Source organism: Salmo trutta, chromosome 28, assembly GCF_901001165.1.
Source record: "Salmo trutta chromosome 28, fSalTru1.1, whole genome shotgun sequence".
Taxonomy (NCBI): Eukaryota; Metazoa; Chordata; class Actinopteri; order Salmoniformes; family Salmonidae; genus Salmo; species Salmo trutta.
In genome coordinates, this window is record NC_042984.1 from 12,189,308 (window position 1) to 12,214,285 (window position 24,978).

The following is a 24,978-nucleotide window of genomic DNA, read 5'->3' on the forward strand; positions in this document are numbered from 1 at the left end:
CCACAATACTCACTCCAACACTGTAACCTTCAACTCCTTCCACAACCCACCATGCAGGACAGCTAGTACCACAACCCACCATACAGGACAGCTACTACCACAACCCACCATACAGGACAGCTCCTACCACAACCCACCATACAGGACAGCTACTACCACAACTCCCCATACAGGACAGCTACTACCACAACCCACCGTATAGGCCAGTTCCTACCACAACCCACCATATAGGACAGCTAGTACCACAACCCACCATATAGGACAGCTAGTACCACAACCCACCATACAGGACAGCTAGTACCACAACCCACCATACAGGACAGCTACTACTACAACCCACCATACAGGACAGCTACTACTACAACCCACCATACAGAACAGCTACTACTACAACCCACCATACAGGACAGCTCCTACCACAACCCACCATACAGGACAGCTCCTACCACAACCCACCATACAGGACAGCTACTACCACAACTTACCATGCAGGACAGCTAGTACCACAACCCACCATACAGGACAGCTAGTACCACAACCTACCATACAGGACAGTTCCTACCACAACCCACCATACAGGACAGCTAGTACCACAACCCACCATACAGGACAGCTCCTACCACAACCCACCATACAGGACAGCTCCTACCACAACCCATCATACAGGACAGCTACTACCACAACCCACCATGCAGGACAGCTAGTACTACAACCCACCATACAGGACAGCTACTACCACAACTCACCATGCAGGACAGCTCCTACCACAACCCACCATACAGGACAGCTACTACCACAACCCACCATACAGGACAGCTAGTACCACAACCCACCATACAGGACAGCTACTACCACAACCCACCATACAGGACAGCTAGTACCACAACCCACCATACAGGACAGCTACTACTACAACCCACCATACAGGACAGCTACTACCACAACCCACCATACAGGACAGCTACTACCACAACCCACCATATAGGACAGCTAGTACCACAACCCACCATACAGGACAGCTCCTACCACAACCCACCATACAGGACAGCTACTACTACAACCCACCATACAGGACAGCTACTACTACAACCCACCATACAGAACAGCTACTACCACAACCCACCATACAGGACAGCTAGTACCACAACCCACCATACAGGACAGCTCCTACCACAACCCACCATACAGGACAGCTACTACCACAACCCACCATACAGGACAGCTCCTTCCACAACCCACCAAACAGGACAGCTAGTACCACAACCCACCATACAGGACAGCTACTACCACAACCCACCATACAGGACAGCTCCTTCCACAGCCCACCATACAGGACAGCTAGTACCACAACCCACCATACAGGACAGCTAGTACCACAACCCACCATACAGGACAGCTCCTACCACAACCCACCATACAGGACAGCTCCTACCACAACCCACCATACAGGACAGCTACTACCACAACCCACCATACAGGACAGCTACTACCACAACCCACCATACAGGACAGCTACTACCACAACCCACCATACAGGACAGCTACTACCACAACCCACCATACAGGACAGCTACTACCACAACCCACCATACAGGACAGCTACTACCACAACCCACCATACAGGAAAAAAAGTGGTGACACCATGGATGTGATGCGTACATCTATTTGTGTCTTCTGCTTGTGTGCTTCTGTTTGTGTCTTCTGCTTGTGTTCTTCTGTTTGTGTCTTCTGCTTGTGTTCTTCTGTTTGTGTCTTCTGCTTGTGTGCTTCTGTTTGTGTCTTCTGCTTGTGTTCTTCTGTTTGTGTCTTCTGCTTGTGTTCTTCTGTTTGTGTCTTCTACTTGTGTGCTTCTGCTTGTGTCTGTTTGTGTTATGTTGTGGCTTGGCAGTGGGGGCCTCGTTGGAATCTGGTTTTTGTAGCCCAAGTGAGAGTTGTGAGTGTGAGATGTTGTACAGCAGAAATGGGTTCAAATACTATATATAATATTTGAATGTGTTTGCTGTAGCCTGCCTGGCATGCAAGATGGACAGGATTTAGTATTTTGGGGACTTTTCTATTGATTCCAATGCAACAGGTAAGCTCAATCAAACACAGATAAACTATTTTAAATGATTTCAATTAGTATTTGAACCCAGGTCTGTAGTACAGTACTGAAGTTATGGCCCTAGAGTGTTGCTAGGCAATTGTTTTATTTAAACTTTATTTATCCAGGCGAGTCAATTAAGAAGAACAAATTCTTATTTACAATGACGGCCTGGCAAAGAGACAGCAAGCTGAGAGCATGAAATAGGATTTTCCTCCACATTTCAAAGGGATTTTCTCTCCCCCAGATCAACATGGGAAAGTTGATTTAGGATGTTCTTGGGGGTATGGAAACTGATTTCACATAAGCATACCCAATGACATTGAAGTCCAGGGAGGCAGGTAGCCTAGTGGTTAGAGCGTTAGGCCCGAGAACTGAAAGGTTGCTGGTTTGACTCCCAGAGCCAACAATGTGTGTGCCCTTGAGCAAGTCGTTCTGGATAAGAGCATCTGCTAAAATGTAAAAAAAAATCTGTGTTGCAAATGGCCCCTTATGAAGTGCACTATTTTGGACCAGGGCCCATAGGAGATTTGTGACACACATGAAATCTCTCCAGAAATATGTGCAGCAGCATCAGGTTTTTTAGACCTCCTTTTCTTCTATAGTCTGATTAATGTGAATCATCCACTCTGTTAAAAACAGCATTTTCATCTGTCAACCCTTATGGTATAGTTTATCTCCAGGTGTTTTTCATGTGCAAAAGCAAAACGTAGGGTATAGGTTTATCTAGATGTGTAATGTTGTAATGCAGTGTGCATGAATGCAACATATGGCTTTTTAAAAGCAAAAAAAAGTAGGTTTAATGTCTCGTATCACCAACATTCTCTGAATGCTTTAGAAGGCCTCTCTTTATCTCACTGTAGCAAATCACACTATCAGTGTATCCATCAGTAGAAAGTCCCTTTAGTCTGTTGGCCTACAGCTGAGTATTGGACCTTGGCTGTTATAGGTATAGTATCCTGTGGCATATATAAGTCAGATGCATATTTTCCTGCTGCACACACACCCACACACAGGCTAGGGAGTGTCCAATAACACACCTAGAGGGAGTGTCCAGTAACCCACATCTAGTATTACTGAACAGCCTACAATCATGGCCTCTGTGTGGTTTTTGTGGTGCAGAGCTGGTTTCTTCTAGGCAGCAGTAGGGCTGTGCAGGCCACAGAGGTAGAGCCCTCCATAAGACACTCTAGATCCTGTGTGGCTCTGCTGGTGAAAGTGGGACACTTTTTAAAACATATTGTGGTTGACCAAATCAAATTCGTTTTGAGAATCCGCCCTGACCGAGTGGAATGGTATTCTGGAAAGAAATATACATACATGTTTGACATCACATTTGGCCTCTACCTTATCTAAACAGTCTAGATCGAAGTATGTAGCCTACACAAGTAACACATTTGGCCTCTAGCTTATCTAAACAGACTAGATCGAAGTATGTAGCCTACACAAGTAACACATTTGGCCTCTACCTTATTTAAACAGACTAGATCGAAGAATGTAGCCTACACAAGTAACACATTTGGCCTCTACCTTATCTAAACAGACTAGATCAAAGTATGTAGCCTACACAAGTAACACATTTGGCCTCTTCCTTATCTTAACAGACTAGATCGAAGTATGTAGCCTACACAAGTAACACATTTGGCCTCTTCCTTATCTTAACAGACTAGATCGAAGTATGTAGCCTACACAAGTAACACATTTGGCCTCTTCCTTAACTAAACAGACAAGATCGAAGTATGTAGCCTGTGGTGGTTCATTTCTTTACTATCAAATGAGGAGAGACGAACTTATCACACAAGTCAGAGTTATACTTAAACTAAATCTTTAATAGTAAGAGCTTTGCAATAGCGATGGCTGGTCGACGAATCACCATCTCTGATGATCCGTTGAGAGCGCCAACACAAAGGCTACTGAGATCTTTTATAGCAAAGATCCACCCCCTAGTCTACATAACAAACCACAGATGTTTGGAACGGGTCACAAGGTGAGACTTTTTAAATGAGAAAGCAGTAACCCGTAGCCAGATAGCATTCGCTATATATTATCGTTCAGTTTGGCCCCTAAGACGAGGTTCCGATCTCATTCATGGTACTCATAAAACAAAAATACCAACTTGACCAATGGCATAAATCAATTGTCAACTCCAGATACTCCCATCTCAAGTAAAACCCCTTCTTGACCACACTCCTGGACAAGCTCACTGAGGGGAGTGAGCCTCTAGGTTATACACTATCCCAGGATAAGTGCAACATCAGAGATGACATACAATGGTTCCAGACACTACCACACACATCCCCCAATGCCAAAGGTGGGAGTGACTGGCTCACAGACATTGTGGAGACAAGTAATTGGTTCCCCATTAATCACGACATCCCTTCACATGGTTTAAGAATAGGTAAAGACACATTCACATATAAAGACAATGTTCTCTCCTGTCGTCTTCCCTTTCTGATATTCTGCATAGCACCAGGGACATGTGAAAGACTAGCCTGACCTCTCCCCTCTCTGGGCCCCAGGTGACTGAGCCCCAGCTGAGGGAAGAAGTACAACTGCCAACACCAGAGTCCGAAGGGATACATTCTAATAACGAGTATATCACATAAGCATATTATGCAGATAAGACAACTTAACTATCTATGTTACACAACTAATTCTCATTCATCCGCCACAAGCCTCCCCAGGTTTCATGTCTCCAAGAGCCATATATAATATGTCTGTCATTTGCTGATGCCTTCCACATAATGTAAATATTTTCCTGCTCCTGCAAGGGCCCAGTTCCCATGCTGGGTATAAACTCACTGTTTATAGCCCAGAACGGGACCTCTCAGCCATATAAGTATGACACATAAACATGCTGGTAAATATTGACACCGACCAATAAAGAGCTACGTAATCTACCTCTGGGTGGCCATCTATGACCCTCGACCCACAGCTAGCTCGGAAAGGTACTTGAGAAGGATTTCAGCACCCCGCTCACCCTCAGCGCCAGCCTCTGCTAAGCTCCCCACCCCTACCCTACACTACACTGCACTACACTACCTTACCACACCCTACCCTACTCTACACTACCATACCATACATTACCATACCCGACCCTACACTACTCTACACTACCATACCATACCATACCCTACCCTACTCTACACTACCCTACTCTACACCACACTACCCTACTCTACACTACACTACCATACCATACATTACCATACCCGACCCTACACTACTCTACACTACCATACCATACCCTACCCTACTCCACACTACCCTACTCTACACCACACTACCCTACTCTACACTACCATACCACACCCTACCCTACACTACCCTACTCTACCCCACACTACCCTGTCCTACCCTACAATACACTACCCTACATTACACTACCCTACACCACCCTACTCTACAATACAAGACACTCCCCTAAAATACAAGACACTACCCAACACTACCCTACACCACCCTACACTACCCAACACTACACTACCCAACACTACCCTAAACCACCCTACCCAACACTACACTACCCAACACTACCCTACACTACACTACCCTACACTACCCTACACTACTCAACACTACACTACCCAACACTACCCTAAACCACCCTACCCAACACTACACTACCCAACACTACCCTAAACCACCCTACCCAACACTACAGTACCCAACACGACCCTACACTACACTACCCAACACTACCCAACACTACACTATCCTACACAACACAACACTACCCTACATTACCCTACACTACCCAACACTACCCTACACTACCCAACACTACACTACACTATTCTACCCAACACTACACTACACTACACTGCACTACACTACACTACACTACACTACACTACACTACACTACACTAAACTACCAGGATGGATCTGACAACACAGACAGGTCGTGGTTTACATACTGTAACACACTATGAATCTGTCATGGATGACAGCCTTGTCTGAGCCAGAAGGGCCCATAGGGCAGGAGCCCATCCTCTGTTTCTGCATCATAGAACGCTAGTGCTGTATGACACACAACACAGTATATTACACTATGGAAAATAGGTTAGCACTGTGCTTTAACCAAGGACTAGAGCTTTTTCCAGCAAGATAGTACAGTAGGTCAATTGGAAGCTATGACACTAACACTTATGTCTTTATTTCTTAGATAAAGCCTCACTTTTAATCAGACGAATGGCCTCTGATCATAGTACCATATCACCATCTGTAGATGTTTCCTCATCCCCCCATCCAATCCATGCTCAGGTCAGCCAGGTAATTTCATGCTTCAATGCTGCATTCATATATTCATATTCCTCTCTTTCTCTCTCTCTCTCTCTCTCTCTCTCTCTCTCTCGCTGTTTCCATGTCTATCACACCATCTTTCTCTCTTTCTTTCTCTTTATCTCTCTCTCCCCATCTTACTCTCTCTCTCTCTCTTTCTGTCTCTCTTTATCTCGATCTCATTCTCTATCTCTCTTCCTCTCTCTCTTTCTCTTCACACAGCATTATTTAGAGTGTGGAAAGCCTCAAATTGGCTGCCACAACTTATCATAACATTCATTTGTCAAGGGTCAGGATTATGGCCCTGCTCTCTGACAGCTATGTTGCACTCTGGGTAAAGGAAGAGAGGAGGATAGAGGGGGGTGAGGATGAAGGGGTCTAGAGGGGTGCAAAGAGAAAGAGAGGGGGTGGTGTGTGTGTGTGTGTGTGTGTGTGTGTGTGTGTGTGTGTGTGTGTGTGTGTGTGTGTGTGTGTGTATAACCTTGCTGTATGTTGCTGCAGGACAGGAGGGATTTCACAGGCTGGTGTTATGCTGCATTGTTCAACGCCACCCAGTGCTGCAGCATGACCAAGTGGGTCCAGCTCCTCCCTCTCTCCCTCACTCCGTCCCTCTGTCCCTCTCTCTCTCCCTCACTCCGTCCCTCACTCCCTCCCTCCATCTCTCCCTCTCTCCCTCACTCCCTCCATCTCTCCGTCCCTCCATCTTTCCCTCACTCCCTCCCTCACTCCCTCCCTCCATCTCTCCCTCTCTCCCTCACTCCCTCACTCCCTCTCCCTCCGTCCCTCCGTCTCTCCCACACTCCGTCCCTCCCTCCCTCCTCTCTCTATGTTCATCTGGAGTTGCAGCTGTACTGTAATGCGTGTGCTTGTGCCACAGCTCTCCTCTCAGTACGCTTTAAGACACGTAGAGATCACAATCACTTCTCTCTATCACAGGTTGTTTCTATCTTACCTCTTGATAAGATATGCAGTTCTCTCTTTCTTTTTTTCCTTTCTCTCTGCATGGTTCTTCACGGCTGTCTCCGTACCTCTTTTAGAAGCCTTCTTTCTATCCCATAACCCCCCTCCCCCTCTTTCTCTCTCCCTTCACTGTCTTTCAGCCCCCTCTATCTTTCCATCCAGAAACACATGAGCTCCTGTAGAGATTAAGAAAGCCTCCATCTCCATGTGTGTGTGTGTGTGTGTGTGTGTGTGTGTGTGTGTGTGTGTGTGTGTGTGTGTGTGTGTGTGTGTGTGTGTGTGTGTGTGTGTGTGTGTGTGTGTGTGTGTGTGTGTGTGTGTGTGTGTGTGTGTGTGTGCACGTGCCTCCATCAGTGTTCTGCTCCACCATAAATCCATAAATCTCCCTTCATTCCTACATGTACCTCATCTCTGGGCTCAAGCCTGTTTTCTGTAGCCTGGCAGCTCCTTAAGACCCTGCGAGGGTTAGGGATGCAGGGGGAGATGCTATATACACTCTCAGGGTAGGAGAGTCTGTCATCGCCAATTACAGCCTTAGAGAGATAACTACCATGCTGGCTGGTGCCCGGGCACACCGGGTACAGAACATACCTGATACCCTGACCACAGGGGATAGTGCTATAACCATCCGGCCCAGCCTGACTCCCTCATCTGTTTATGCTGTCTTACCAACTCCCATGTCATTGTCACGTCAATGGACCCAGCAGGGACTGGACATACCTGATGCCCTGACCAAAAGGCTAGTGCCAGCGCCATCCATACCACATGGGCACTAGCCTGAGTCCCTCTTCTCCCCTCTCACCTCTCCCTGTCTGTCCCCAGCCATCCCAACAACTGAGCCACCCCCTGTGGTCCAGCTATCCAGCCAAAGCTGTCTCTCCCCTCTCCTCCCCTCTCAGCCATCCCAACCACATTGCCATCCCTTGTGCTGTCCATCCAGCCACGTCCAAGCCACCATTCCTCCACCTCTCCAGCAAGGACCCCCTCTCACCTCCCTCCCCTCTCCTCTCTCTCCTCTCCTCACTCCTCCTCTCCTTCCCTGCCGAGCGTATCTATCCCAGGCCTGAGCCCCTGGCCTGAGCCCCTGGCCTGAGCCCCTGGCCTGAGCCCCTGGCCTGAGCCCCTGGCCTGAGCTTCTAGTAAGCCGGGGATGAGGTGTGTTGTGGTGTGGTGTGGTGTGATGTGCTGTGGTGTGGTGTGATGTGCTGTGGTGTGATGTGCTGTGGTGTGGTGTGATGTGCTGTGGTGTGTTGTGGTGTGGTGTGCTGTGGTGTGTTGTGGTGTGCTGTGGTGTGCTGTGCTGTGGTGTGGTGTGATGTGCTGTGGTGTGTTGTGGTGTGCTGTGCCTCTTGATTTCTCTATTCCTTTCATCACCTGTCTGTTGCAGCTGTCAGCAGCTCTCCAGCCCTGAATTTAAAGAGTGACACACAATAAGCCCCCTACTTAATAATAATCATCATCTTGATACAATAATTATTCACCTGCCAATGTATACACACACAGAGGATGTAGACTATGTGTGACAGCTCAACTATGGTTGCCAGTCTAGAAATATATCCCATGGTGTCTTGAGGCCTAGCCAACCAAAAGGCAATCTGACCATCCCAATGACACAGACAGACAGACAGACAGACAGACAGACAGACAGACAGACAGACAGACAGACACCAACACTGAGCTGAGACAGACCTACAGACAGACATCAACTAGACAATCAACACACTGACCTGAGACACAGACAGACACATACAGTACCAGTCAAAAGTTTGGACACACCTACTCTTCAAGTGTTTTTCTTTATTTTAATTTTTTTCTACATTGTAGAATAATAGTGAAACTATGAAACAACACATATGGAATCATGTAGTAACCAAAAAAGTGGTTACTACAGGACAATGTGTGTGTGTGTTTGTGTGCGTGCACGATGGCATCATCTCTGTTGCTGACATGCAGTTCAACCCCGTACTGCAGGCATGTCTCTCATCATGTCTGGTATAATGACATGACTGGAGCCTGCAGTCATGAAAGCTGGAGCTGGGTAATCTCTGACTGAGGAGGAGTCAGAGGAGAAGAGGAACAAGGGGACTGAGGTCTGGATTAGGGCCACGTGTAATGTGGTATTGTTAGGGAAAACAGACAGACTACTGCCTCACGGTGTTTCCTGATCAGTGGTCAGATCATCTGTTACAGTATTCCTCTCCTCTCTATCCACTGTAAGCCTGTCTGCAGCCTGCCATCCCGTCTCCTATTCCTGGTGCAGATTGAATAGCATACCGGACACCGAAACTGTGTGTGTGTGTGCGCCTTGGTGCGTGTGTGTATCCAGGTGTGCTATGTTAGTGTGTCAGGATTGTGTACAGAGCCACTGTTTTCTACTCTGTCTGTGTCCATTGCCATAATGTTATATTCACCTGTTGTTGTGATGACAGCTAAATTCACACACCTCTTTCTTTCTTTCTCTCTCTCTCTCTCTCTCTCTCTCTCTCTTACTCACTCACTCACTCACTCACTCACTCACTCACTCACTCACCCTCTCTCAATTCAATTCAATTCAAGGGGCTTTATTGGCATAGGAAACAAATATTAACATTGCCAAAGCAAGTAAGTTAGATAATATACAAAAGTGAAATAAACAATAAAAATTAACATTAAACATTACACACACAGAAGTTCCAAAAGAATAAAGACATTACAAATGTCATATTATGTATATATACAGTATTGTAACGATGTACAAATGGTTAAAGTACAAAGGGGAAAATAATAGGTCACAAATAGGTCACAAATATTGCTGCTGTGATGGCACACTGTGGTATTTCACCCAGTAGATATGGGAGTTTCTGAAAATCGGGTTCGTTTTCTAATTCTTTTTGGATCTGTGTAATCTGAGGGAAATATGTGTCTCTAATATGGTCATACATTGGGAAGGAGTTTAGGAAGTGCAGCTCAGTTTCCACCTCATTTTGTGGGCAGTGTGCAAATAGCCTGTCTTCTCTTGAGAGCCAGGTCTTCCTACGGTGGCCTTTCTCAATAGCAAGGCTATGCTCACTGTACATAGTCAAAGCTTTCCTTAAGTTTGGGTCAGTCACAGTGGTCAGGTATTCTGCCACAGTGTACTCTCTTTTTAGGGCCAAATAGCATTCTAGTTTGCTTAGTTTTTCTGTTAATTCTTTCCAATGTGTCAAGTAATTATCTTTTTGTTTTCTCATGATTTGGTTGGGTCTAATTGTGTTGCTGTCCTGGGGCTCTGTGTGATGTGTTTGTGTTTGTGAACAGAGCCCCAGGACCAGCTTGCTTAGGGGACTCTTCTCCAGGTTCATCTCTCTGTAGGTGATGGCTTTGTTTTGGAAGGTTTGGGAATCGCTTCCTTTTAGGTGGTTGTAGAATTTAAAGGCTCTTTTCTGGATTTTGTTCATTAGCGGGTATCGGCCTAATTCTGCTCTGCATGCATTATTTGGTGTTCTACGTTGTACACGGAGGATATTGTTGCAGAATTCTGCATGCAGAATCTCAATTTGGTGTTTGTCCCATTTTGTGAATTCTTGGTTGGTGAGCGGACCCCAGACCTCACAACCATAAAGAGCAATGGGTTCTATAACTGATTCAAGTGTTTTTAGCCAGATCCTAATTGGTATGTCAAATTCTATGTTCCTTTTGATGGCATGCCTTGTCTCTCAGATCGTTCACAGCTTTGTGGAAGTTACCTGTGGCGCTGATGTTTAGGCCAAGGTATGTATAGTTTTTTTTTGTGTGCTCTAGGGCAACGGTGTCTAGATGGAATTGGCATTTGTGGTCCAGGCGACTGGACCTTTTTTGGAACACCATTATTTTGGTTTTACTGAGATTTACTTTCAGGGCCCAGGTTTGGCAGAATCTGTGCAGAATATCTAGGTGCTGCTGTAGGCCCTCTTTGGTTGGGGACAGTAGCACCAGATCATAAGCAAACAGTAGACATTTGACTTCAGATTCTAGTAGAGTGAGGCCAGGTGCTGCAGACTTTTCTGGTGCCCTCGCCAATTCGTTTATTAAATATGTTGAAGAGGGTGGGGCTTATGCTGCATCCCTGTCTCACCCCACGGCCCTGTGGGAAGAAATGTGTGTATTCTTTGCCTATTTTAACCGCACACTTGTTGTTTGTGTACATGGATTTTATAATGTAACTCACTCACTCACTCACTCACTCACTCACTCACTCACTCACTCACTCACTCACTCACTCACTCACTCACTCACTCACTCACTCACTCACTCACTCACTCACTCACTCACTCACTGACTCTCTCTTTCTCTCCTCTCTCTCTCCAGAGCCAGGCAGAAGCCCACTACAAAGGCAACCGCCATGCACGGAGAGTCAAAGGCATCGAGACCTCCAAGAGTCGCCCCCAGGAGGGTGACAAGTCGGGCCGACCTGTCCTCCTCACCTCCTCTCCATCCCTCCCTGGTGAACCCCCTACCTCCGCCCCTGACATCAGCGACCCCTGTAACCCAGGTAATCATGGAGGAGAGAGACCTGCAATGCCTCCTAGCACTTACATGTAGGTGGAGGCTTTCTCCTTCTAGAACTTACTTGACAAATACTAAAATAGTTAGGTAGTTAGGTAGGTAGGTAGGTAGGTAGGTAGGTAGGTAGGTAGGTAGGACTGGGTTCTGAACAGATAGTTCAGGGCTTCTGCTCTTTTCTATAACCTGTAGGGAACACAACAGGGTCTATACTTGGCATGTAGGTTTCTCACTTATGGGTGGCACAAATTGTGATATGGGGGAGGGGAATGGGCAGAGTATATGCAAATTAAATACGGAGTATTTACTCGTTAAAAAAGTGTAGTGTTTTTACGGTCTGTAGTGTTTTGCAGACATTACTGTAGTATTTACTAGTGTTTTTTTACCATACTCCTGTAGTATTCACTGTAGTATTTTCTACATGAACTGACCACTATATGCTGAGGGAGATATGAATAGCTCTTCACAAATATGAAGGAATAACAATCCCATAGGTTTTCAAGTATTTTGTTCTGGTCCTCTATGGCTCCTGTCTCTGTGTTTTATCTGACCTTGGCTAAAGGCCGTAGTCTGCTCCTCTCACATTCCCACGAGAACAGCAGTGTCAGCACCACCGACTCAGGCCCAGATCTCTTCTGTCATTGCTGTCCCACTGACCCTGAAATGACAAATATGCCGGAGAGAAGCTGAGACTCCCTAAGGACTTCGAAACAGGAGCTATATTTGGCTCTACATTCTTGCAGAACCTAGTTTCAAGTTTAAATACTTTACAAATACATTCCTTCCTTTCTCCCTTGAAGTAACCACTGATCTGACATGACACTAAATTGGTGAAAGCTGTGTTATGGAAACCCCTTGATTTCACCTATCATTTCAGATTAGGGATTCTTTTTAGGAAGGGAACAAGGAAGGAAGTAAGGACTCATTTTGAGTAGTACAGTTTTGGAACAGGACCTTTGAACAGAGACGGCAGAGTAGCACCATCACCACGGAGACGCTAGAGTAGCACATCGCATCACGGAAAGGATTCCCTGCCAACAAGCAGGTTAATCTGGGGACAACAGCATGTGCTGTTGGACCTGAAATGATGCTCTTGAGTTCTCTGACTTCTTTGAAGGAATCTTCTGTACTAGTAATGCTTTGTGCCATCATAAGAACCAAAGGCTTCTAGAATGTCTGTCCTGTTTTAGTAGTCTGGTCTCAGATCTGTTTGTGCTTTCTTGCCAACTCCTATGTCATTCCGATCGTCATTGTCACGTGGAGTTGGCAAGACAGCACAAACAGATCTGGGACAAGGCTACCTATTTAGAGGTTGACCTCAGAGAAACGGGTGACTTATAAAAAGAATGGCACCATGACTCAGCAGCTTTTCTTGGCCACTTCATTTCGGACCCCCTGGTGGTGTGTTTATAATTATTGGTTGTGTTTGACTGTGCATTAGAATGTGATTTGTTACACAGTCAAAATCAACTGTGGGGTCTGGGAGGACAGAAAGGGGAGAGGGTGCTAAATGACTGGTGAGACAGAGGGAGAGAGGGAGTAGATGGAGGGAGAGAGAGAGGAATATGATGTGAGTGGAGGAGAATAAGACAGGTTAGTGTAGCTGTAGGATGACATTTATTGGTATGGAAAGATCACAGCTGATCTCAGTTTAATAGTTTCATCTAACTATCAGGTTTGAAGGCAAGACCCAAATGCAGACTGTGTTGAAGTAACAATGTTTATTACAGCAACAGGGGCAGGCAAACGACAGGTCAAGACAGTCAGGGGTCGATAATCCAGAGTAGTGGGGCCAAGGTTTAGGACGGCAGGCAGGCTCAGGGACAGGTCAGGCAGAGTGGTGAGGTAGGCGGGCTCAGAGACAGGACAGGTAAGGGTCAAAACCAGGAGGTGAGAAAAGACAGACTGGGAAAAGCAGGAGCTGAGACAAAAACACTGGTTGACTTGACAAAAAAGACGAACTGGCAACAGACAAACAGAGGGGGGTGGGGACAAGCACAAGGACAGGTGAAACAGATCAGGGCACTAATGTAATTCGGTGCTGTTGGTGTGACAGATTGGTTGTTAGAGACAGAGGGCACTGTGGAGGGTGTGGCTGTTTCTCTCCTCTCTCTTCTGCTTCAGTCTCTGCCCATCTCCTCTCCTCACCAACCAGAACTTTCCATTCCCTCACTGTCACCAGTCTCACTCCGTCTGTCTCTCCATCCCTCCGTGGATAAAAAACACTTAGGAATGAAAGAACAAGGGAAAATGTTCAATCTGGTGACGGTGGCATTTGAAAAGGTTATACTGAGTACCGAACACTGTTTACCAGACAATTTCACCATGGGAACACAGAGCAGGTGTCATCAAACAAAGCTGAAAGAATAACAGCCATTGATAAAGACAGAGACCAGAATACATTATTCAGTGTTATAACTCCTAACCTCAAGATTGTGTCTGGCTGCCTTTCTTCTCCCCACATGTTTTTATATCTTTCTTGTGGCTTTGTCCCACCTACACCCGAGCACTAATACCATTTCCACACTACTGTGCCAAATGGAGCCGAGCCAAACTGAGCTGTACTGGGCTGGCCTGCCTATGCATTCCACCATAGCTGCTGGAACCATATTTGAAATGACAATGTGAAAATAACATATCCGAGCCAGCACAGTACAGTGTCGGGGCACCACAATAATGTAAAATGTTTATGGGGGCAGTCTGGCCGCCTCTCTGCTTCACAGGGTGATATGTAGCCTGCAGTCCTTAAGTCACACAGCGTCCTGCCTTCAACCCAGTCCAGCCCTCAGCCCAGTCCAGCCCTCAGCCCAGTCCAGCCCGCAGCCCAGTCCAGCCCTCAGCCCAGTCCAGCCCACAGCCCAGTCCAGCCCACAGCCCAGTCCAGCCCTCAGCCCAGTCCAGCCCTCAGCCCAGTCCAGCCCTCAGCCCAGTCATAGAGTATCAGAACTACTAACTGATGGTGAGGGACTTAATTCACATCCTAACTATGTTTTCATATGTATTTTGTGTCTTTGACCCACCGCTGGAACCATAGGGTTATGTTGTCATGACAGAAGTACTGGACATTCTGAAGGGGTCTGATGGGTGTTTATTTCTCTTTCTTGTGACTTGCTCTCCACTGACCCCAGAGCTCTAAAGGGAGTAGAGAACTGACTGAAGAGCTCTAATAGGAGTAGAGAGCTGAACCCAGAGCTCTAAAAGGAGTAGAGAGCTGAACCCAGAGCTCTAAAAGGAGTAGAGAGCTGAACCCAGAGCTCTAAAAGGAGTAGAGAGCTGAACCCAGAGCTCTAAAAGGAGTAGAGAGCTGAACCCAGAGCTCTAAAAGGAGTAGAGAGCTGAACCCAGAGCTCTGAAAGGGACTGGAGAGCTGAACCCAGAGCTCTAAAAGGAGTAGAGAGCTGAACCCAGAGCTCTAAAGGGAGTAGAGAGCTGAACCCAGAGCTCTAAAAGGAGTAGAGAGCTGAACCCAGAGCTCTAAAAGGAGTAGAGAGCTGAACCCAGAGCTCTAAAAGGAGTAGAGAGCTGAACCCAGAGCTCTAAAGGGGACTGGAGAGCTGAACCCAGAGCTCTAAAAGGGACTGGTTATGAACCCAGCCAAGCTGTACTGATCTGGCCTGGTTATGCATTCACCATAGTTTCTAGAACTATGGGCTCGGCACAATAGTGTTTAAGAGGCCAGTCTGACAATCTCTGTAGTCTACAGCCCTGCAGTCACTCAATGAGCGAGGCTCTGAGAGACTTCCAGAGGGAAGGAGAGACAAAACAAGCCTGCCATGATCTAAATGTGAAAGAATGATTTTTTCCATCCAAGACTTTCTTGTGACACTGGACCCTCAGCCATTTCCCTGGTCGTTAGTGTGTGTGTGTGTTGTTTGTCTGAGTCAGAGGTGGGACAGAGGCCAGGCGGAGAGAGGAGAGAGGGCACCCTGCAGCATAATGAATAATGCTGAGTGTTCATTAGAACAGAGATGGTTTTCTAAACTCATGAATCATTTAGGACGGCCAGGGAGAAGAGGGCTGGAGGATTAGGGTACGCAGGGGAAAAATACCACTCCTGCCTCCTCCTGTAACCACAATACCTGACCACACACAGCAGCCAGAGGAGAGGGCTGGAGGGACACAGGCTCCCTGCCTACCCTGTTACACCAACGCCTGACCATACACACGGGGTACCCTACCCCTAGAACCCTAACACGGCCAGGTGGAGGAGGGCTGGATGGGGCCTCCTTCCTCCCCTATAGCCTACCTAAAGGAACACCTGGACATACACTGAGGATACACCCTACCCCAACACACCCACCTGGTAACTGGCACTGACGTGGTGGTGGAGAGATCTGACAAAGGTGGGGGCGAGGAGTGTGTATGTACACGACACACGCATGTTCTATGTGGTGTCATTTTCAGTGTGTGAAGGTAGAAGTTCAGCTTTGTGATCCCTCCCAGACAGGCGGAGACGCAGCATGCAGAGCAGCTGGAAGCTCCTCCAATGTCCTGTTTGCCTGGGAAACCAGTGGAATTGAAAGCACTCAACAACAGCTTTATCATTTGATACATCGGGAAGATAAAACAGCTTTTTTATTTGGCCGTCTGAATCGAATACAATGCAGTTTATATGCAGAAAGTCGGTAGGCTACCTCTTCAAGGAGAGACCGACATAGATACAGTAACAGAACAATCATCCAATAATCAGGCTCCATACAGTCTGCGCCCGGATTGGCACCATATTCCTTATGTGCACTACTATTGACTAGGGCAGAGCTCTGGTCAGAAGCAGTGCACTATGGGAAATGAGACCAGGGGGCGCTGGTCAACAGTAGTGCACTATACAATTAGTGAGAGCAGAGAAGTACTATGACACTTCAAAAGAGAAAACATGTCTGTTGAAGTTACAGTGTTGTCCCCAGACATATATACTGTATATGCCATGTGTTCATACAGTATATCATTATATATATGTTATTGGCTCTGTCCCTGGTTTCAGGCCTGCTTCCTCCAATCCCCATATATAATTGCTATAGTAACACTTCACAATGATAAGGTCATACTGAATACTAAAATACTTCCCCATAATGCCAGGCCAGTGTTTTGCTTTTGGAGTCCTTTACTTTAGTGAGTTAAAATTAGCTTAAAATGGGGTTTGCGTGATCTCAGAACCAGCCAGTGTATTGTAGTTGAAGGGGCCTCTGGCTTGGCTTGGGTAAGGATGTGGTTGGTTACATGTTAAAATGAAACATTTTGACTTTGCTTCACCGCATACATACTTGAAAGACATCATCGAAAGTCTATTGTAAACACTTCATTGTTTTAGTTACACGCTTTTACTCAGAAAAACAAGTCTGTTTAGATTTTCTGCCAACACTGCATTTAATTTGGCATGATATTTTTACTCTTTCCCTTCTAGATGAACCACGCCTCTCTCTGCCACCACTGTTAAACGGGGGGCCTCTCATGGCCCCGCCTGGCCCCCTACCCCCCCTGCCTCCCCTCTCCACCCCTCCTACCCCCGACTCCCCCCTTGCCCCCTCCGTGTATCCCATGCTGACCACCCTCACCCCTTCTCCCCTTCTCCCCTCATCCTCTGACTCCCCCATGAGTTTCGACACCATCAACCCTGAGCAGAGTGGTGTTCCAGTGGCCCCTGTGACTCCCGGGGCCCCAGCCGGCCCAGAGACAGAGGAGGACAAGGCCAAGAAGCTCCTCTACTGCTCACTGTGCAAAGTGTCCGTCAACTCCCTCTCACAGCTGGAAGCTCACAACAAAGGTACATAGCTTAGTGTATGGGTGTATGGTATGGTGGCCCTCCCAGGTCACGAATCTAGGAGAGGACACTTAGTAGTCCTCGGAATAGTCAGTACTTAAAAGGGCTGGTTCACTATTTTTGAACCAATTCTCAATTTCTTTATGTAAATGTCATGTTATAGAAAGGTCCAAATACTTTTTTTGCAATTTCACTTGGTTTTGAGAAACATACCCCATCCGCCTCATTGCTCGTTCTGCAGTATTGGGGCCATGGAAAACATGAACAAAGGATCCAATAACACCTAAATAAGTCATTTTACAAACTACAAATCTCTCAGTATGGTGATGTTTAGATGTTGTACACCTTGATACAAATTATATACACTACATTTCAAAAGTTTGGGGTCACTTAGAAATGTCCTTGTTTTTGAAAGAAAATGACATTTTTTGTCCATTAAAATAACATCAATTTGATCAGAAATACAGTGTAGACATTGTTAATGTTGTAAATGACTATTGTAGATGGAAACCGCTGATTTTTTATGGAATATCTACATAGGCGTACAGAGGCCCATTATCAGCAACCATCACTCCTGTGTTCCAATGACACGTTGTGTTAGCTAATCCAAGTTTATCAATTAAAAAGGCTAATTGATCATTAGAAAACCGTTTTGCAATTATATTAGCACAGCTGAAAACTGTTCCTCTGTCCAGTGTCTGTGTTCTTTTGCCCATCTTAATCTTTTATTTTTATTGGCCAGTCTGAGATATGGCTTTTTCTTTGCAACTCTGCCTAGAAGGCCAGCATCCCGGAGTCGCCTCTTCACTGTTGACGTTGAGACTGTGTCTGTTTCTCCAACTAGACACTTTTACTTGTCCACTTACTCAGTGGTGTACCGGGGCCTTCCACTCCTCTTTCTATTCTGGTTAGAGCTAGTTTGCGCTGTTCTGTGAAGGGAGTAGTACACAGCGTTGTACGAGATCTTCAGTTTCTTGGGAATTTCTCGCATGGAATAGCCTTCATTTCTCAGAACAAGAATAGATTGATGAGTTTCAGAAGAAAGGTCTTTGTTTCTGGTCATTTTGAGCCTGTAATCGAACCCACAAATGCTGATGCTCCAGAAACTCAACTAGTCTAAAGAAGGCCAGTTTTATTGCTTCTTTAATCAGGAACAACAATTTTCAGCTGTGCTACCATAATTGCAAAAGGGTTTTCTAATGATCAATTAGCCTTTTAAAATGATAAACTTGGATTAGCGAACACAGGAGTGATGGTTGCTGATAATGGGCCTCTATACACCGATGTAGATATTCCATAAAAAATCAGCCGTTTCCAGCTACAAAAGTCATTTACAACATTAACAATGTCTACACTGTATTTCTAATCAACTTGATGTTATTTTAATGGACAAAAACATTAGTTTTTCTTTCAAAAACAAGGACATTTCTAAGTGACCCCAAACTTTTGAACGGTAGTGTAAATCTAGGAGTCACCCACTCAAAGGTTCATGATTTATCTTGTGGTTGTGAGCGGGTGCAGCGGAAAGCTTTTCATTGTTGCCTCAGGCCTTTAGCCGCAATTACAGTGGCTTGCGAAAGTATTCACCCCCCTTGGTATTTTTCCTATTTTGTTGCTTTACAACCTGGAATTAAAATAGATTTTTTTGGGGGGGGGGTTTGTATCATTTGATTTACACAACATGCCTACCACTTTGAAGATGCAACATATTTTTATTGTGAAACAAACAAGAAATAAGACAAAAAAACAGAAAACTTGAGTGTGCATAACTATTCACCCCCTTAAAGTCAATACTTTGTAGAGACACCTTTTGCAGCAATTACAGCTGTAAGTCTCTTGGGGTATGTTTCTATATTCTTGGCACATCTAGCCACAGGGATTTTTGCCCATTCATCAAGGCAAAACTGCTCCAGCTCATTCAAGTTGGATGGGTTCCGCTGGTGTACAGCAATCTTTAAGTCATACCACAGATTCTCAATTGGACTGAGGTCTGGGCTTTGACTAGGCCATTCCAAGACATTTAAATGTTTCCCCTAAACCACTCGGGTGTTGCTTTAGCAGTATGCTTAGGGTCATTGTCCTGCTGGAAGGTGAACCTCCATCCCAGTCTCAAATCTCTGGAAGACTGAAACAGGTATCCCTCAAGAAGTTCATTGTATTTAGCGCCATCCATCATTCCTTCAATTCTGACCATTTTCTCAGTCCCTGCCGATGAAAAACATCCCCACAGCAAGATGCTGCCACCAGCATGCTTCTCTGTGGGGATGTGGTTCTCGGGGTGATGAGAGGTGTTGGGTTTGCGCCAGACATAGTATTTTCCTTGATGGCCAAAAAGCTCAATTTTAGTCTCATCTGACCAGAGTACCTTCTTCAATATGTTTGGGTAGTCTCCCACATGCCTTTTGGCGAACACCAAACATGTTTGCTTATTTTTTCTGGCCACTCTTCCATAAAGCCCAGCTTTGTGGGGTGTATGGCGTATAGTGGTCCTATGGACAGACACTCCAATCTCTGCTGTGGAGCTTTGCAGCTCCTTCTGGGTTATCTTTGGTCTTTTTGTTGCCTCTCTGATTAATGAATTAATGGATGTTCAAAGTTTGGGGTATATTTTTTAACCCAAACCTGATCCGTACTTCTCCACAACGTTGTCCCTGACCTGTTTGGAGAGTTCCTTGGTCTTCATAGTGCTGCTTGCTTGGTGGTGCCCCTTGCTTAGTGGTGTTGCAGACTCTGGGACCTTTCAGAAGAGGTGTATATATACTGAGATCATGTGACATTTAGATTGCACACAGGTGGACTTTATTTTTCTAACTATGTGACTTCTGAAGGTAATTGGTTGCACCAGATCTTATTTATGGGCTTCATTGCAAAGGGGGTGAATACATATGCACACACCCCTTTTCCGTTTTTTTTTTTTTAGAATTTTTTGAAATAAGTAATTTTTTTATTTCACTTCACCAATTTCGACTATTTTGTGCATTACCATTACATGAAATCCAAATAACAATCCATTTAAATTACAGGATGTAATGCAACAAAATAGGAAAAACACCAAGGGGGGTGAATACTATTGCAAGGCACTGTAGCAGCAGAGAAAGTCCTGTTAATGCTGGTCTTGTATGCTGGTCCTCTTAATGCTGGTCCTCTTAATGCTGGTCCTCTTAATGCTGGTCCTATTAATACTGCACCATTGGAGGAGTGTGTCTTCAAACCTGTAGAATCAGAAGGCTGTTATGAGGCCACACTTGGGTTCTATTTATATTTGTTTTCGTCCAGATACTTTGGCTGTGCTTCATTGGGCTTGTTCTTTGGCTATACTTCACTGAGCTTGTCTGGTTCAATGGAATCAATAAAATAGTCTCAAAAGTGCTAACCTTGCCAGTCTGGCAGTCCAGGCTCAATCAAACCTTCAAAGCATTTGAAAGAAAACAAGCCCTATTTGAACCCTACATTCTCCTTAATACTTACTCTGACACTCATCTGCTGTCTAGAGCACACCGAACTGTTAGCTGAAGAAGTCCATCAGCCAATGTTTTTGGGGCTACTATACCTATTTTGTCAATTGGCCTGGACCCTTTTCCTACACGGAGCCCTGCTGATCCATCACAACTGATCTGCCGACGAAACCGCACGAAGGGGCGACAACTGACTTCTACCATCGCAACGTCCCTCTAAGGCCCTTCTGCTAGCCTGTTAGCCCCGGCCCGCTAGCTGTCTGAACCGCCGTATCTCCAGCTCGCCCAGCTACTCACTGGACCCAATGATCACACGGCTATGCATGCCTCTCCCTAATGTCAATATGCCTTGTCTATTGCTGTTTTGGTTAGTAATTATTGCCTTATTTCATTGTAAAGCCTCTAGCCCTGCTCAATACGCCTTAGTTTCACCTCCCACACATGCAGTGACCTCACCTGGTTTAAATGATGTTTCTAGAGAAAATATCTCTCTCATCATCACTCAATGCATAGGTTTACCTCCACTGTATTCACATCCTACCACACCTTTGTCTGTACATTATGCCTTGAATCTATTCTACCATGCCCAGAAACCTGCTCCTTTTACTCTCTGTTCCAAATGTACTAGACGACCAGTTCTTAGCCTTTAGCCGTATCCTTATCCTACTCCTCCTCTGTTCCTCTGGTGATGTAGAGGTTAATCCAGGCCCTGCAGTGCCTAGCTCCCCTCCCATTCCCCAGGCGCTCTCTTTTGCTGACTTCTGTAACCGTAAAAGCCTTGGTTTCATGCATGTTAACATTAGAAGCCTCCTCCCTAAGTTTGTTTTATTCACTGCTTTAGCACACTCTGCCAACCCGGATGTCCTAGCCATGTCTGAATCCTGGCTTAGGAAGACCACCAAAAATCCTGAAATTTCTATCCCTAACTATAACATTTTCCGACAAGATAGAACTGCCAAAGGGGGCGCAGTTGCAATCTACTGCAGAGATAGCCTGCAGAGTTCTGTCTTACTATCCAGGTCTGTGCCCAAACAATTTCAGCTTCTACTTTTAAATTCCACCTTTCCAGAAACAAGTCTCTCACCGTTGCCACTTGCTATAGATCACCTTCTGCCTCTTGCTGTGCCCTGGACAACATATGTGAATTGATTGCCCCCTGTGACGTAGAAGTCCGTCACTGGCCGTAGGCAGAATTTGCTAGCGGAACGCCTCACCAATATCCAATGGTATAGAGTGGCGCGAATTACAAATACCTCAAAAATGCAAAAACTTCAATTTTTCAAACATATGACTATTTTACACCATTTTAAAGACAAAACTCTCCTTTATCTAACCACATTGTCCGATTTCAAAAAGGCTTTACAACGAAAGCAAAACATTAGATTATGTCAGGAGAGTACCCAGCCAGAAATAATCACACACCCATTTTTCAAGCTAGCATATATGTCACAAAAACCAAAACCACAGCTAAATGCAGCACTAACCTTTGATGATCTTCATCAGATGACACTCCTAGGACATTATGTTATACAATACATGCATGTTTTGTTCAATCAAGTTCATATTTATATCAAAAACCAGCTTTTTACATTAGCATGTGATGTTCAGAACTAGCATACCCACCGAAAACTTCTGGTGAATTTACTAAATTACTCACAATAAACGTTGACAAAAAACATAACAATTATTTAAAGAATTATAGATACAGAACTCCTTTATGCAATCGCGGTGTCCGATTTTAAAATAGCTTTTCGGTGAAAGCACATTTTGCAATATTCTGAGTAGATAGCCCGGCCATCATGGCTAGCTATTTTGACACCCACCAAACTCAGATTTACTATAAGAAAAATTGGATTACCTTTGCTGTTCTTCGTCAGAATGCACTCCCAGGAATTCTACTTCAACAACCAATGTTGTTTTGGTTCCAAATAATCCATAGTTATATCCAAATAGCTCCGTTTCGTTCGTGTGTTCAAGTCACTATCCGAAGGGTGATGCGTCGGCTCGTTTCGTGACAAAAAAATTCAAAATATTCCATTACCGTACTTCGAAGCATGTCAAACGCTGTTTAAAATCAATTTTTATGCAATCAATTTTTCTCATAAAATAGCGATAATATTCCAACCGGGAGACGTTGTATCCGTTCCAACACTGAAAGTAAAACATGGAGTCGTCACATGCACGCGCGCACCAGTGCCATTTTCCTCAGAAGTACCACTCTCCAAAACCTCTGCTGTTTTTCGCCCAGAGACTGCAGAGTTATCATTCAACGTTCTGGTGCCTTCTGAGAGCCAATGAAAGCCTTAGAAAATGTCACATTACAGCAGAGATCCTGTATTTTCGATAAAGAGGCTATAGAAGGACAAGAAATGGTCAGACAGGGCACTTCCCATATAGAATCTTCTCAGGTTTGGGCCTGCCATATGAGTTCTGTTATACTCACAGACACCATTCAAACAGTTTTAGAAACTTTAGAGTGTTTTCTATCCAAATCTACTAATTATATGCATATTCTAGTTTCTGGGCAGGAGAAATAACCAGATTAAATCGGGTACGTTTTTTATCCGGTCTTGAAAATACTGCTTCCTATCCCTAACAGGTTAACGCACGCACACATTCATCACTCCTCCCTGCTCCGTTATCAGATAAGTTAACAATGTGGGTCGACACACAAGTTAACTTCTCTGTCTTAGTACGTATATTTCACACTTACTTCAGTAACCGGTTATGGTATAAAGAAATAAACAGACAAGTGTTCATATTTAATATAAGCAATATTTATTATACTTAGATGTTATGGATGAGCGCGATGTTTGTTTCTTCTGTTCCTCTCTCTCTCCATCTCTGTAGCTTCCAGGTATGCTGGATAAGGACCCGAGCTAAGGGAATTGGGCTGACTTTGTAGTGCCTGTCCCGAATGGCTCATTAATGTAAATGTATCCTACCTCATTTGCACACACTGTATATAGACCTTTTCTATTGTATTATTGACTGCATGTTTGTTTAGTCCATGTGTAACTCTGTGTTGTTGTTTGTGTCGCACTGCTTTGCTTTATCTTGGCCAGGTCGCAGTTGTAAATGAGAACTTGTTCTCAACTAGACTACCTGGTTAAACAAAGGTGAAATAATATTATTTATTTTTTTTACTATTTTGGGTGTGCTTCCACATGTCTGGTTTTAGAGCTCCTAAATGTCCCAACGATGCCAGTCAACTCCATTAGGCCCAAACCACCTAACCATTAGGCCCAAACCACTCTGTGGCTTGGGGAAGCTGTTCATTTCCCCTTAACTCGCTCTGTGTTCTGGTTCATGTCAGACACATGTCACACTCAGACGCACACACACACACGAACACATGCATTCATGCACACACACCAGTCCCTGTATTACACATCACCCTTACCACGCCACAGCAGTAAGGCAGTGATGTTAGGGGAATGGGAATGGCCTTGGACTGCCAGCCAGCCAGACATGATGATAGATAAACATGAAAAGCTTCTTAATGTATAACTAAGTATCGATCAATGGAAACATAATCAGTGACATCATTACAGTAACCTTTAGAAGGCTTTTTGTGATGGCTGTTTGATTGAGCCCTAGGAACAGGACACACAGAGATTAGTCAGGACACACAGAGATTAGGAACAGGACACACAGAGATTAGTCAGGACACACAGAGATTAGGGACAGGACACACAGAGATTAGTCAGGACACACAGAGATTAGGGACAGGACACACAGAGATTAGTCAGGACACACAGAGATTAGGGACAGGACACACAGCAATTAGATGTTTTATTGAGCCCTAGGGAGAAGACACACAGCAATTAGATGTTTTATTGAGCCCTAGGGAGAGGACACACAGCAATTAGATGTTTGGTTGAGCCCTAGGGACAGGACACACAGCAATTAGATGTTCGGTTGAGCCCTAGGGACAGG

General features: G+C 45.2%; 1 protein-coding gene across 3 annotated transcripts in view; it reads left to right on the top strand.

Moving 5' to 3' along the window:
- The window catches only part of LOC115165489 (zinc finger protein 385A-like), a 124,407-nt gene that overhangs the window by 93,005 nt on the left and 6,424 nt on the right, over positions 1–24,978 (top strand). For all 3 annotated transcript variants that reach the window (XM_029718649.1, XM_029718651.1, XM_029718650.1), the window contains 2 exons: positions 11,632–11,815; positions 17,228–17,587. In XM_029718649.1, the coding sequence (XP_029574509.1) occupies positions 11,632–11,815; positions 17,228–17,587 (544 nt within the window). The remainder of the gene's footprint in view (positions 1–11,631; positions 11,816–17,227; positions 17,588–24,978) is intronic.